The sequence below is a fragment of the Macaca mulatta genome, chromosome 14 (assembly GCF_049350105.2).
Source record: "Macaca mulatta isolate MMU2019108-1 chromosome 14, T2T-MMU8v2.0, whole genome shotgun sequence".
Classification (NCBI taxonomy): Eukaryota; Metazoa; Chordata; class Mammalia; order Primates; family Cercopithecidae; genus Macaca; species Macaca mulatta.
Window position 1 is genome coordinate 118,777,530 of NC_133419.1, and position 13,900 is coordinate 118,791,429.

The 13,900-nt window shown below is 48.8% G+C and overlaps 1 protein-coding gene across 3 annotated transcripts in view; it reads left to right on the forward strand.

Moving 5' to 3' along the window:
- TMPRSS4 (transmembrane serine protease 4) overlaps nucleotides 1-13,680 on the forward strand; it is a 44,408-nt gene extending 30,728 nt beyond the window's left edge. For all 3 annotated transcript variants that reach the window (XM_001092969.5, XM_077964380.1, XM_077964379.1), the window contains 8 exons: nucleotides 564-665; nucleotides 2,639-2,679; nucleotides 5,597-5,756; nucleotides 7,145-7,311; nucleotides 8,689-8,787; nucleotides 8,998-9,140; nucleotides 11,127-11,276; nucleotides 11,724-13,680. In XM_001092969.5, the coding sequence (XP_001092969.5) occupies nucleotides 564-665; nucleotides 2,639-2,679; nucleotides 5,597-5,756; nucleotides 7,145-7,311; nucleotides 8,689-8,787; nucleotides 8,998-9,140; nucleotides 11,127-11,276; nucleotides 11,724-11,735 (874 nt within the window). In that variant the 3' untranslated portion in view covers nucleotides 11,736-13,680. The remainder of the gene's footprint in view (nucleotides 1-563; nucleotides 666-2,638; nucleotides 2,680-5,596; nucleotides 5,757-7,144; nucleotides 7,312-8,688; nucleotides 8,788-8,997; nucleotides 9,141-11,126; nucleotides 11,277-11,723) is intronic.
- Nucleotides 13,681-13,900: the final 220 nt, after the last annotated feature.

The window sequence follows — 13,900 nt, forward strand, 5'->3', positions numbered from 1 at the left end:
GATTCTCACGAAGACAATCCAGTCCTGTTCTATTAAATAGCCCTAAGGGGGCCAAAAGTATACCCCCACTATTAAAGTCAAGCCAGATGCCTTGTTTGGAGAACCAAATATCCACATTCCAACTCCCTCCCAGGTGAGAAGGGAGCTAACCTGGGCCCCTATGCCTCTTTGTTTCCCTGCTGTGAACCAGAAGACATTGCTGGGATATTTGAAATAAGGGCAGAGCCAGGAGTTTGGAAAGGAGACCCTTAACATTTCTCCAGGGCTCTGGGTTCTGGATTTGGAGTCCCTGCCCAAGAAAGCAAGTTACATCAGCACAGCACCAAGGGTTGAGTCCTGGGATGCCAAGGATATATTCTTTATAGTATAGCAAAGCAAGCCCCATCTTCACTGACTAAGACCACCTCCACTCCTTGGCCACTCCCCACCAGGCATTCTCCGCCACCCTGTCTCCTGAGAGTGGGAGCCAACTCTACCATCTTGTTCTAACCCCCTGCCCCAGCTCACAACTCTCTCTCTCTCTCTCTCTCTCTCTCTCTCTCTCTTTCTCTCGATGTGAGCAGCAAACCCACTTTCAGAGCTGTGGAGATTGGCCCAGACCAGGATCTGGATGTTGTTGAAATCACAGAAAACAGCCAGGAGCTTCATGTGAGGAACTCAAGTGGGTAAGTGAGGGAACACCTTGTGGCCTACAGAAGGCCCCCACATGGATGCTGCTCTTCAGGTTGCAACCAGCTCACCTGGAACCCTAAGCAGCCAGGGGAATGTAAGCCAGACATCAGGAAGAACTCCTAGCCAGACAGATCATTCAATGCCAAGAGCTATAGACTCACATTTTGGAGAGGTTTTCTGTGTTGACTTGTTTTTAACACAATGGACAGCTGGACAAAGTGTGTTGTCCTATTCAAAGTCAGAGGGGTGGATAATGTGACCTTTCCATCAATCTGGATAGTAAATAGTTTTTGCTACTGCCGTAAATTTTCTAATAAATTGCCCAATAATCAAGATTCCAAAGTCACTTTGTCCTTCCCCACCACTTACCCAGCCAGAGCTCCCCACCTTCTTGATGCTCCAGGGAAGAGGCTCCACGGCCCTTGTGGGTGGCCCATTCCTGAGCCTCATCACCCTGCTTTAGAGCAGAGCATCCAGTTGAAATCTGTCACGTTGTGGCAAAGCGGTTCAGAGAGGAGGCTGGCTTCTTAGCATTCAGGGATGTTGCTGAGGGCCGCTTATTCACCTGTGGGGAAAAGAAAGAGAGATCAGACTGTTACTGTGTCTATGTAGAAAGAGGTAGACATAAGAGACTCCATTTTGTTCTGTACTAAGAAAAATTCTTCTGCCTTGAGATGCTGTTAATCTATAACCCTACCCCCAACCCTGTGCTTGCAGAGACATGTGCTGTGTTTACTCAAGGCTTAATGGATTTTAGGGCTATGCAGGATGTGCTTTGTTAAACAAGTGCTTGAAAGCAGTATGCTTGTTAAAAGTCATCACCACTCTCTAATCTCAAGTACCCCAGGGACACAATACACTGCGGAAGGCCGCAGGGACCTCTGCCTAGGAAAGTCAGGTATTGTCCAAGGTTTCTCCCCCTGTGATAGTCTGAGATATGGCCTTGTGGGAAGGGAAAGACATGACCATCCCCCAGCCCAGACACCAGTAAAGGGTCTGTGCTGAGGAGGATTAGTAAAAGAGGAAGGCCTCTTTGCAGTTAAGATAAGAGGAAGGCATCTGTCTCCTGCTGTCCCTGGGCAATGGAATGTCTCGGTGTAAAACCCAATTGTATGTTCTATTTACTGAGATAGGAGAAAACCGCCTTAGGCTGGAGGTGAGACTTGCTGGTGGCAGCACTGCTCTTTAATGCAGCAAGACGTTTATGTATGTGCACATCAAAGCACAGTACCTTTTCTTAACCTTGTTTATGACACAGAGACATTTGTTCACATGTTTTCCTGCTGACCCTCTCCCCACTATTACCCTATTGTCCTGCCACATCCCCCTCTCCGAGATGGTAAAGATAATGATCAATAAAAACTGAGGAACTCAAGAGACCCGGTGCAGGTGGTGCGGTGCAGGTGGTGCAGGTCCTCTGTATGCTGAGCGCTGGTCCCCTGGGCCCACTTTTCTTTCTCTATACTTTGTCTCTGTGTCTCTTTCTTTTCTCAAGTCTCTCGTTCCACCTGACGAGAAATGCCCACAGGTGGTGAAGGGGCTGGTCCCCTTCATTCACTGAAAGTAAATCTTGAAATGGACAGGATTGGTCCAGAATGATCCTTTGCCTAAAATTCCTTCAAAATTCCATTCTTCCATTTGGAAAGCCCGCAGTGCCACAGACTCTGTTCTGGGATCTGCCCTCTTCCCTCTTGGGTCCCAGGAGCCCAGGCTAGGCTTTGAAGCAGGCAGGGCCCAGTGCACCATAGGTGCTCAGCAGTGGGGGTGTTGAATCCAATCAAATGGAAGTGTCAATGCAGGAAATGCAATGGATGTCAATGCGCTCTCCACATGTTCCCCACTGTGCAGCTTCCACATTCCCCAGGTATTGGGAGGGGACTTGAATTAATAGCATTGGGAGGCTTAAGTCCCTACCTCCCAGCTGAGCAAGAAGCTTAAATCACAGGGTGCTGTGTCTGTTTTCCAGGCCCTGTCTCTCAGGCTCCCTGGTCTCCCTGCACTGTCTTGGTGAGTACCCCCGCTCTCTGAGGGTTTGGGGCCTGGGCCAGCAATGAGCAAGGAGGAAGACCTTCATCTTCACTCCTAAATTTCTGGGACTCCAAGTTTCATTCTGCCTTGGTCTATAGCCCTTGGGCTTGCAGGTCAATGCCCCCTCGAGTTGTTGGTGGCCTTGGGCAGGTCACTTTCTTTTTCTGGGTCTTTCCAAGCCTCAGTTTCCCCCTTCTACCATCTGTGCATGGCTCCACAACCTAAGTGGAGACCTGGGAGAGAGCATTAGGAAGACTGAAAAGGGCAGGACGGGGCCTCCACTGCCTACCACCCCGGTCAGGACCTACATAGCCTTCTTCGTCACAATCAGCTCAGGTATCCAAGATCAGATTACCCACATTCATTATTTGAGCAAATATTCATTGAACAGTTAGAATATGTCTCACTCTGTCAGTTGTTGGCTAGAAGTAGAAAGTACCAGATGAGTGAAATAATTGGCCACTATCCTCAGTAGCTTATGACTAAGTAAGAGAGAGATGCAAGACAGCATGTGGAAAATGCCAGACTGAGTAGCAGTCACAGTGGACATGCTACAGAGAGAGCTGGACAGGGGTCAGAAGACCTGGGCACCAGTCCCGTTCACTTCCAGTGTGGCCTCAAGTCATTCACCTGACCTTCCTGAAGTTCATTTTCCCAAGAGGTTGTTTAGTCCAGCTGCCCATCAAGGATCTCTAGGGACCCTTCTAGCTCTAACAGAGGAGATCAGAGAAGAAAACAAGCACTGTGGCTCATCTCATCCTACGAGCTTCACAGAGAACTGAGACTGGCCTGGAAGGATAGCCAGAAATTAGAACACCTAAGGGAAGAAGGTCACAATGCTGCCTCTGCAATTTAGGAGTGTGTATGCTTCCCTGCAGGATGTTGAGAGTTTCATTCATTATCACGTGCTCCCCACTCCGACCCCACAATACCTAGTATGTGGGATCTGACAGGTAGTGGTTGGTCAATGAATGAATGAACAAATGGCCAGACCATCTAAGGTTCTGCACTGAGTAGCCCTGAAGGCATGAAGGAGCATAAGTGACAGGTCCTCCCTTGTGGGGCCTCTGTTTTACCAAGAAAACAAGACCTAAACTCAACAACACTGAAAGGGTGGCCAACACCCAGAACAGCCTGTGGGAATGCCAGAGAAAGGGAAATTCCCAGGGACTGGGGGCCCAGGCTAAACACTGAAAAATGCATCTGTAGGTTCAAGGAGGAAAAGCCCATGTTGTCTGTCTTGCCCGCCACTCTCTCCCAGCACCCAGCACTGCCCCAAGACAGGGCACTTGACACAAATTGGTTAGATTAATGAATGATCTAGAATTCAGTGGTCCCCAACCTTTTTGGCACCAGGGGCTTGTTGCATGGGAGACAATTTTTCCACAAACCAAGAGGGGGATAGAAAGCATTAGATTCTCTCTTTTTTTTTTTTTTTTTTTTTTTTTTTTGAGACTGAGTCTCGCTCTTGTCACTCAGCCTGGAGTCCAGTGTTGCGATCTCGGCTCACTGCGACCTCCGCCTCCTGGATTCAAGCAATTCTCCTGCCTCAGCCTCCTAAATAGCTGGGACTACAGGTGCCCGCCACCAGCCCAGCTGGGACTATAGGCATGTGCCACCACGCCTGGCTAATTTTTGTATTTTTAGTAGAGACGGCATTTCACCATGTTGGCCAGGCTGGTCTCGAACTCCTGACCTCAGCTGATCTGCCCGCCTGAGCCTCCCAAAGTGCTAGGATTCCAGATGTGAGCCGCCACACCTAGCCTAGATTCTCATGAGGAACGCACAGCATAGACCCCTCACATGTGCTGTTCACAATAAGGTTTGTGCTCCTACAGAATCTAATGCCACCTCTGATCTGACAGGAGGTGAAGCTCAGGTGGTCATGCTCACTTGCCCCTGCCGCTCACTTCCTAATGTGCAGCCAGGTTCCTAACAGGCCATGGACCAGTACTGGTTTGAGGTCCGGGGGTTAGGGTTTGGGGATCCCTGATTTCGAGAACTACGAGAGGAGACAGCATTTCAATGGGAAGGGCATCTTTTTGGATCAAAAACAGAATGACTTTTTAGAGAACTACAAGCAGATCAATTTGGCTAGACAGAGACTTTATATGAAACAGCAGGAGGCTGCCAGGAGGAGTGGAAACTCTACTTTGCCCTCAAGGGAGATCCTGAAGGGCTTTGGGGGAGCGGGCAAGGTGGCATGGAGAAAGCAGTGTTTGAAATCAGATGGTGTTTGAAAAGCTCCAGGCCAGCACGGCGCCTGACACACAGGGAAGGGAAGCAGCCTTTCCCTTTAGAATGGCCACCATGGTGGTGGCTGCCAGAAGAATTGGAGAGGCAGAGCATGGGTGGAGAGGTGGGACCTGAGGGCTTTACTGGAGTTCCAGGGGTTGGGGGATGTGAAAGCCAGGTCAGTTAATAGGAAGACAGGATGTTAGATTGAGAGACTCCCCTGGCACGGGGAACAGACTTGGAGAAGGGGGAGTTTGGGACAGTCCACTTCCGAGTCACAAAACAGCTTGTGGGTGTCTGTTTACTGTTACTCAGTGGGAGTGGCTGGGGACACGCCACCTGGGCAGGGCTTTCGTAGTTCTGCATCACTTGGGAAGGTCACAAATTCCCAGCACAATGGACACACCCGTGTTCGTAGTCTAACCTCCTGAATACATCTTAAACCAAAAAAAGAAAGAAAGAAAAAGAAAAAGGAGAGGGAGGTTTGGGGAAAGCCTATGGTCTGGGACACTCAATACCTCCCATGAATAACTCCAATTGGACTGGTCCTCTCCCCACTCCGGCCCCAGCCAGAAGGTCCCTGCTTAGAGCACATGTTGGGTACTGAGGGGAGGCAGCCTCATCCCCAAAAGCCTGACTTCCTGCCTCTGCCTGTGTCCAGCCTGTGGGGAGAGCCTGAAAACCCCCCGTGTGGTGGGCGGGGAGGAGGCCTCTGTGGATTCTTGGCCTTGGCAGGTCAGCATCCAGTACGACAAACAGCACGTCTGTGGAGGGAGCATCCTGGACCCCCACTGGGTCCTCACAGCAGCCCATTGCTTCAGGTAAGGCCCCAGCTGTAAGGAGGTCTCTGGGGACCAAAGCCAGTCAGGGGCCAGAGAGCTTGGAGTCCTGTCTCCTGACACCCTCCTTCTCTTCACTCTCCCACTAGAGACGTTTGCCAGGGTGTGGTGGCCCCAATGAAACAATGGCCATGATGCCCTTTGTTAGGCATTTGGGTGTCTGAGCAGAGGGTACGGGTCACCAAGCATGGCCTCTTCCTGGTGGGACACCATCAGATACCCAGAGTCCTCACCCCACCCCCATATCGTTCAAGCCACAAAAGCTCTTCCCACCTGCCTGAAGTTCCAAGAACTCACTCTTTTTGCTTGTTTCCAGGAAGTTGTTCCAGGGTCTAGAGTCATAGCCACTTCCTCATTATGTCTGGAAACTTTAAAAAAATTAAAAAGCATAGGTTCCTTTTCAGTCCACAGAGAGGCCTGGCCTTACCTCGGGGAAGGGCCACTCCCAGGCCCCCTTCACTTTTTATTTATTTATTTATTTATTTATTTTGAGACAGAGTCTTGCTCTGTCGCCTAGGCTGGAGTGCAATGGTGCTATCTTGGCTCACTGCAACCTCCGTCTCCCAGGTTCAAACAATTCTCTTGCCTCAGCCTCCCAAGTAGCTGGAACTGTAGGCATGTGCCACCATGCCAGGCTAATTTTTGTGTTTTTAGTAGAGACAGGGTTTCACGATGTTGGCCAGGCTGATCTCGAACTCCTGATCTCAAGTGATCCGCCCACCTCGGCCTCCCAAAGTGCTGGGATTACAGGTGTGAGCCACCATGTCCCGCCCCCCCTTCACTTTTATTCATTCATTCATTCAATATCTAATGAGCACCTACCAGGTACCAAGCACCAGATGATGTGCCCGAGTGCATTAGACCCCACTGCTGTCTTCAAGGCACTCATGATCTAAGCCAGCGTTTCTTAACCATTTTGTTGTTGTTGTTGTTTTTTATTTTTTTGAGATTCTGGCAAGAGCTATAAATTCTTTCTTAGAAAAACATCTCTGCACACTAAGCTGTGCCTGGCATTGGGAAAAAGAAAGCACGTAATGTAACTGACAGCATGAGTAACACAATGAGAAGGGTTGGAGGAGAGAGCGCCAGGACCCCAGAACTCAGGCATTAGAGGAGCCCATTTCCCAGCCCTCCTTGAGATTTCCTTGGGCAGGTTTCACTAAAGAAAAAGTGTCAAATCCCCTTTTTGAATTCGACTTCTTGTAAGTGCCAAAAGACTGCCCCTTCTCTACTATCCCTGCGCCACCACCATCTTTCCCTCCCAATGCAGTGATACCCAGTCCCCAATCCCCAGGGCCCTGGGGACCCAGCCTTTGGCAAAGCCTCCTCAGGCTTGGATCAGGCCTGAACCCAGCTGTCTCGGTCCCCAGGAAACATACCGATGTGTTCAACTGGAAGGTGCGGGCTGGCTCAGACAAACTGGGCAGTTTCCCATCCCTGGCTGTGGCCAAGATCATCATCATTGAATTCAACCCCATGTACCCCAAAGACAATGACATCGCCCTCATGAAGCTGCAGCTCCCACTCACTTTCTCAGGTGAGAAGCAGGGCCTGAGGCCACCCAAGCCCCTTCCATCAGTTTTCACATCCACTCTGCTGTTAGCTCACTGAGTGACCTTGGCACATAATTTCTCCTCTCAAGACCTCAGCTTGCCCATTTGTCTGTAACTAATATGTCAGCCTAACATCACTGATGCCATGAGGCCTCCTCAAGCTGTCAGCTAACACCTCCACTCCATTCCATGCTGGAGATTCTTCCAAGGCCTGTCTTCCCTATGTGGAGCCCCTCAATGGAGAACTGGAGTTTCATCCGATCTTAGAGTTTTAGGAGACCTTTTAAAAAGATTATCGAGCTCATTCCCCACCACTGACCAATACCTGAGAGCCTGCTCAGTATCCCTGCCAAGGAGTCATTGTGCTCCTGTTTGCTCTCCTCCAGGGGCAGGGAACCCATTACCTGCAAAGCAGCCTGCAGAGTCTTTGAACAGCTCTGTTGGATGCCTTGTGCTTATATTGAAATGTATTTAGATCAGCATTCCCAACTGTGGGGTCCGTAAGACACTGGCCCCTTGGAGAGGAGAGGATTCCATTGTCAAATAAGTTTGGGAAGCATTTTAATACTACAGCTCCCTTCTTGGAGCACATTAGTTTATTAAAGGTATCAGAAATTTTTAAAATAATCTGTTTTATTGCATAAATTTTCTAAATTTATTTGACCACAGAATCCTTTTTTCATGCCACTTCTACTAGCATCCCATGGAACAAGTGTTCTAGAGACCCTGGTGTGACCCCTTTCAGAGAGCTTAACTGCCAGGCTCTCCTGAACCCTGGGGTATGTTTCAAGATTTGTGCCTGGGAATTGTTTTAATCAGGTATGGTAAGGTGACAGATACAGACACAACTAACTTTGAAAGAAGAGGTTATTATTTATAGCTTCTGAGAGAAACCCCCACAACACAGGGACACCTGGGGAGCATCTGGGTCCACCAGGAGACAGGAGTGAGGGGAAGGCATGGCCCAGAACCACCCGTGGCTTCCATGGGCAGGTCTGGCCAAGGTAGGGAAGGCAAGATTGAGCATGCTTGGGATTGGAGAGTGTGGACAATTCTCTAGGCTATAGAGGTCAGCCTCTGGTTGTCTAGTATCTGTCCCTGGGGTGATTTAGGGCAGGGAAAATACTGGCTTGGTGTCTGAGAGTCAGATAAAGGAAATGGTTGGGGATACAGGCTTTGGGTTGGCTGGTTTGCCTATTAAAGGCATGCCCAGAGCCAAGTTGCTTACTATCTGCAGGAATTAGCTAACCCAGTCTCTCCCAGACCAGCAAGATCCCCATAATCATAAAGCATCATAATTTACAGAAAATTAACAATTATGATGAATAAAAGATCTCCTTCTTCCTTTGTGCTCCTGGCAGGCACGGTCAGGCCCATCTGCCTGCCCTTCTTTGATGAGGAGCTCACTCCAGCCACCCCACTCTGGATCATTGGATGGGGCTTTACAAAGCAAAATGGAGGTAAGTCCTGGGTGTAGCACCCCAGGGCAGGAGATGCCCATGTATGAGGGAGCAGCTTCCAGAAGTGATGGGAAGGAAGACCATCCTTCAGAGAAACCCATCCCAGAGGACCAAGCACCAAGGCGCCAGGCAGAAAGCAAAGTGGTTTGGCAATCCAGGGCTGGGGGATAGAAGGCAAGCATGGGAATGTGAGTGTTTTTACCCTCCCAGGGAAGATGTCTGACATACTGCTGCAGGCGTCAGTCCAGGTCATTGACAGCATACGGTGCAATGCAGACGATGCGTACCAGGGGGAAGTCACCGAGAAGATGGTGTGTGCAGGCATCCCAGAAGGGGGTGTGGACACCTGCCAGGTGGGGCCTCCAAGAATCATGGGGAGTTCTAGGAATAGGGTTTAGGTTCTAGAGAGATGAGAAAACCCAAAGGCTGCATGCCCCACAGGAAGCCTTGCATATCACGGGCACTCAATGTGTGATTATGGGAGGAAGAAAGGGAGGGAAGGAAAGGATACAGTCAGATAAAGATGTACGAATAGATGAGTAGGTGGATGGATTGATGCAGACAATCAGAGAATCTCTTTCACATTCAAAGATGATGTTACCGGCTGGGTGTGGTGGCTCACGTTTGTAATCCCAGCACTTTGGGAGGGTGAGGCGGGCAGGGCAGGTGATTTGAGGTCAGGAATTCAAGACCAGCCTGGCCAACATGGTAAAACCCCATCCCTGCTAAAAAGAATACAAAAATTAGACGAGTATGGTGGTGCACCTGTAACCCCAGCTACTTGAGAGGTTGAGGCAGGAGAATTGCTTGAACCCAGGAGGCAGAGGTTACAGTGAGCCAAGATTGCGCCACTGCACTCCAGCCTGGGTGACCCAGCAAGACTCCATCTAAAAACAACAACAACAAAGATTACATTACTCATCCTCCCCACCCACTCTTCTCACTAGCTACGGAATGATTAGCCCCTTGAGGTCAGGAATCCCAGGTCTGTTTTCTCTGTGATTGTCCCCAAGCTGCTAAACTACACTAGGAAAGAACTACCACCTGCAGGATGCTGGAAGAGCCCCCGTGCGTGCCCCTCACCCTGGCCTCATTGGCCATCAGGACTGTTTAGCAATCCCTGTAGACCTTCTTCCTCCCCCATACTTCCAGAGGATCGTCTGAACCATTTTCTTTTTTTCTATTTTTTCTTTTATGTTTTTTAATAGAGACAGGGTCACTGTGTTGCACCAATCTGGTCTCAAACTCCTGGGTTCAAGGGATTTTCCCATGAGCCATCGTGCTTGGCCTGAACCATTTTCATTAAAACCCCTACACTACTCTCACCTCCATTTCCAGTCATTAAATTCCTTCACTTAAGAGGCATCTCTTAGTCATCGCTTGTGTACCATGAACATGGTAGTCTTTGGAGACCCCTCAGGGATCTCACACTTGTTGGGAGAAAGGGGGTAGCATTAAACAGGCATTTAGGCTAGTTTTGGGTTCAGAGGGAGGAAGCCCCAGGGGCTAAAGGAGCTGATAAGGACTCCCAGATAAGTGCACTTTTCACTATCTGGCATTTTCTTGTTTTGTTATTTGCTTGTTCACTGTCTCTCACCCTATTTGATCCTAAGCTTTCTGAGGGCAGGGATCTTTTGGTTTTTTTATCAGTTGGATCCCAATTGCTTAGAACACTACCTGGCACAAAATAGGCACTCTATAAGTAATTAAATAAATTTTGGAACTACTAGGTTAAACAATGATAACCAGGCTTTTTTTTTCTGAGACTGAGTCTCATTCTGTTGCCCAGGCTAGAGTGCAGCGGTTTGATCTCAGCTCACTGCAGCCTCCGCCCCTTGGTCCGAGTGATTCTCCACCTCAGCCTCCTGAGCAGCTGGGATTACAGGCACCTGCCACTATGCCCAGCTGATTTTTGTATTTTTAGTAAAGACAGGGTTTCACCATGTTGGCCAGGCTGGTCTCGAACTCCTGACCTCGAGTGATTCACCCGCCTCAGTCTCCCAACATGCTGGGATTACAGGCGAGAGCCACCGCGCCTGGCCAATAACCAGACTTTTTTTACGGCATCTCTCAGAGCCTTTAATTTGCTAATGTGAGCTGTGAATCTCTGAGAGAAGGCTAACAGCACGCTTGCAACTTACTTGCCCACAGACAAGCCCTTCTGCCCCAGAAGAGAAGAGCATTCCAGGGTGCTAATGAGCAAAGAGGGTGAGGGTGGAACATCGGAGGGCAGCAGAGAGTTCAGGGGAACAGATGGGCCAGTTCAGGAAGCCGGGAAGGAGAAGCCCCCCCCAACCTCACCTGCCCTCCCCAGCAGTCTCTGTTCTGGTCCCTCACAGGGTGACAGTGGTGGGCCCCTGATGTACCAATCTGACCAGTGGCAGGTGGTGGGCATCGTTAGCTGGGGCTATGGCTGCGGGGGCCCGAGCACCCCAGGAGTGTACACCAAGGTCTCAGCCTATCTTAACTGGATCTACAATGTCCGCAAGGTAAGGCACCTTTGCCGTACCCACTGTGCCTTCCCTCCTGTCCTCTACCCGGGAGGTGCCAATCCATCCTTAGGCTTGATTTAAATGGCTCTGACAACTCTTTACATCCCAAATAACTTTCCCTCCAAGCAAGGGACAGCCTGCGATTGCACTATTAAGGCTGAAATTCCTTAGGTCAGAGATTTCTGTTAAATGCAAATACCTTAGGGAATAGAACACACCAAGCCTTTCTTTCTCTTTTCTGACAGAATGAGACTATCAGATCCTTTCTGGAGAGAAGATTCTGATAAGGAAGAGAGTGGAAAGGCTCATGAGACCTCCTGGCCCTCTGCAGGGTAGGGAGAGAAGCAAAGTGCCTCAGAAAAGGAAGACTCATTTTGCACATGTCACCACTTTGTCCAGTTTCAAATAATCTGAGTTTCTCTTCATCGGTCTCTCTTATTCTAGGCTGAGCTGTAATGCTGCCGCCCCTTTGCAGTGCTGGGAGCCGCTTCCTTCCTGCCCTGCCCACCTGGGGATCCCCAAAGTCAGACACAGAGCAAGAGCCCCCTTGGGTACACCCCTCTGCCCACAACCTCAGCATTTCTTGGAGCAGCAAAGGGCCTCAATTCCTGTAAGAGACCCTCACAGCCCAGAGGCGCCCAGAGGAAGTCAGCAGCCCGAGCTCAGCCACACTTGGTGCTCCCAGCATCCCACGGAGAGATGCGGCCCACTGAACACGCCAGCCTGCAGGCCAAGGTCTCAGAGGTATTGCTAAGCCGAGAAGGAACTTTCCCACACTACTGAATGGAAGCAGGCTGTCTTGTGAAAGCCCAGATCACTGTGGGCTGGAGAGGAGGAGGAAAGGGTCTGTGCCAGCCCTGTCCGTCTTCACCCATCCCCAAAGCCTACTGGAGCAAGAAACCAGTTGTAATATAAAATGCACTGCCCTACTGTTGGTGTGATTACTGTTACCGACTGTTGTGATTGTTATTACAGCTATGGCCACTATTATTAAAGAGCCGTGTGACATCTCTGGCATAGGCTAGCTGGAATGCTTGATAAGAACTGAGCTGGGACCATTGAACCTTCATTCTTTGACTTGGGGAGAAAAAAAGTTCTGGGGAAGCAATTGAGTCTCAAAGTAGAGGCAGGGGAAAAAAGAGTTAGGGAGACCAGATCTGCTGAGTGGCAGCAAGAGTGAGCTGCAGATTAGAGAAGCCAGGGTGAGCAAGTTTCCTTCCCACACAGGGCCTTCTCCCTTTGCTTCTTTCCCTCCCTCCCTGCCTGTGATCATCAGCCAGGAGCCAGGGATAACCTGTGCCTTGGGAAGGAGATGAGTTAGGCAGTCAAGGGTGACATTCGATCAGGGATGCCCAAGTGGCTGGAAAGAAATGCTGGTCCTGTGTCCTAACTTTTTCCACCCGGAGAGCCCTCAGTGTGGCTTCTTACATTGAAAAAACAAAAAGGATCAGCTGCCGGGTATGAGGCAGCTCCCAAGCTGGGTTGTGAGGATGTAAGCATGAATAAGTCCCTGCACTCAAAATGGTCAAAGAATTAAGCCCCATGGACTTTTTTGGCAGCTGTGTGAAAGCCTGGGTTTTCTGAGGACTCTCTTGCTATAGTTAAGTCAGATCCTAGATGAAATATACTTGTTCATATTGTACTACGTTCTTAGGAAACAACAGAATTTCTCAAATGCCAAAAACAAAGAAAATAGAAACCCAGAAAACAAAACAAAATAAAACAAAACTATCAGAACTGTGAGCGGAAACTAAGGTGATGATCTGGGAGCAATAAACTAAAATCTTGGGTCGAGACCTATATGGAGGAGGCTGGCAGGGGAGCTAAACCTGGACACGCTGCAGACAAGGGAGCTGAACCAGGGCTCCTACATGAAGCAGAGATAACTGATGGCAGTAAAGGTGGTCTCAAATTGCAGATGGTCTGGAGGAAAATATCTCAAATTTAGAGCCTCAGGATTCCCAAAGATCCTCCAAATATGAACTCACAATCAAAGATCAGAGATGTTGAAAAATAAAAAACATCTTAAGTGGGCAGCATAAAAAAACAAGCTAATTTAGAACCCCAAAGGCTTCAGATGTCAGAATATTAGAGACTTATAATAATAAGCAATATTTACAGAGTATTTGTATGTGCCAGACACTACTGTAAGTGCTTCATCATGTACTGATTCATTTAATACTCGCAGAAATCTATGAGATAGGTATTATTCTTATCCTCACTTGATGGATTAAAAAAACTAAGGCACAATGGGGTTAAGCTCCTTGCTTGAGGTTATAGACTGTAAGTTGAATATGAGCACTTGGAATACAGAGTCTTGCTGTAAACTACCACACTATACCAATATGATAATTTATAAAATATTTAAATAAAAAATGAATACTAGTTCCACATTTTAAAATTATGTTTAACTGTGGTCAAATGCACATAACACAAGTTGCCATCTTAACCATTTTTAAGTGTATAGTTCAGTGGTGTTATGTACATTCACATTGTTGTGCAGTCATCACCACCATCCATCTCCAGAATAGAAACTCAGTACTCATCAAACAACTCTCCATTTCCCCTCCTCCCAATCTCTGGCAACTGCCATTGTGCTTTCAGTCTCCGTGAACTGGATT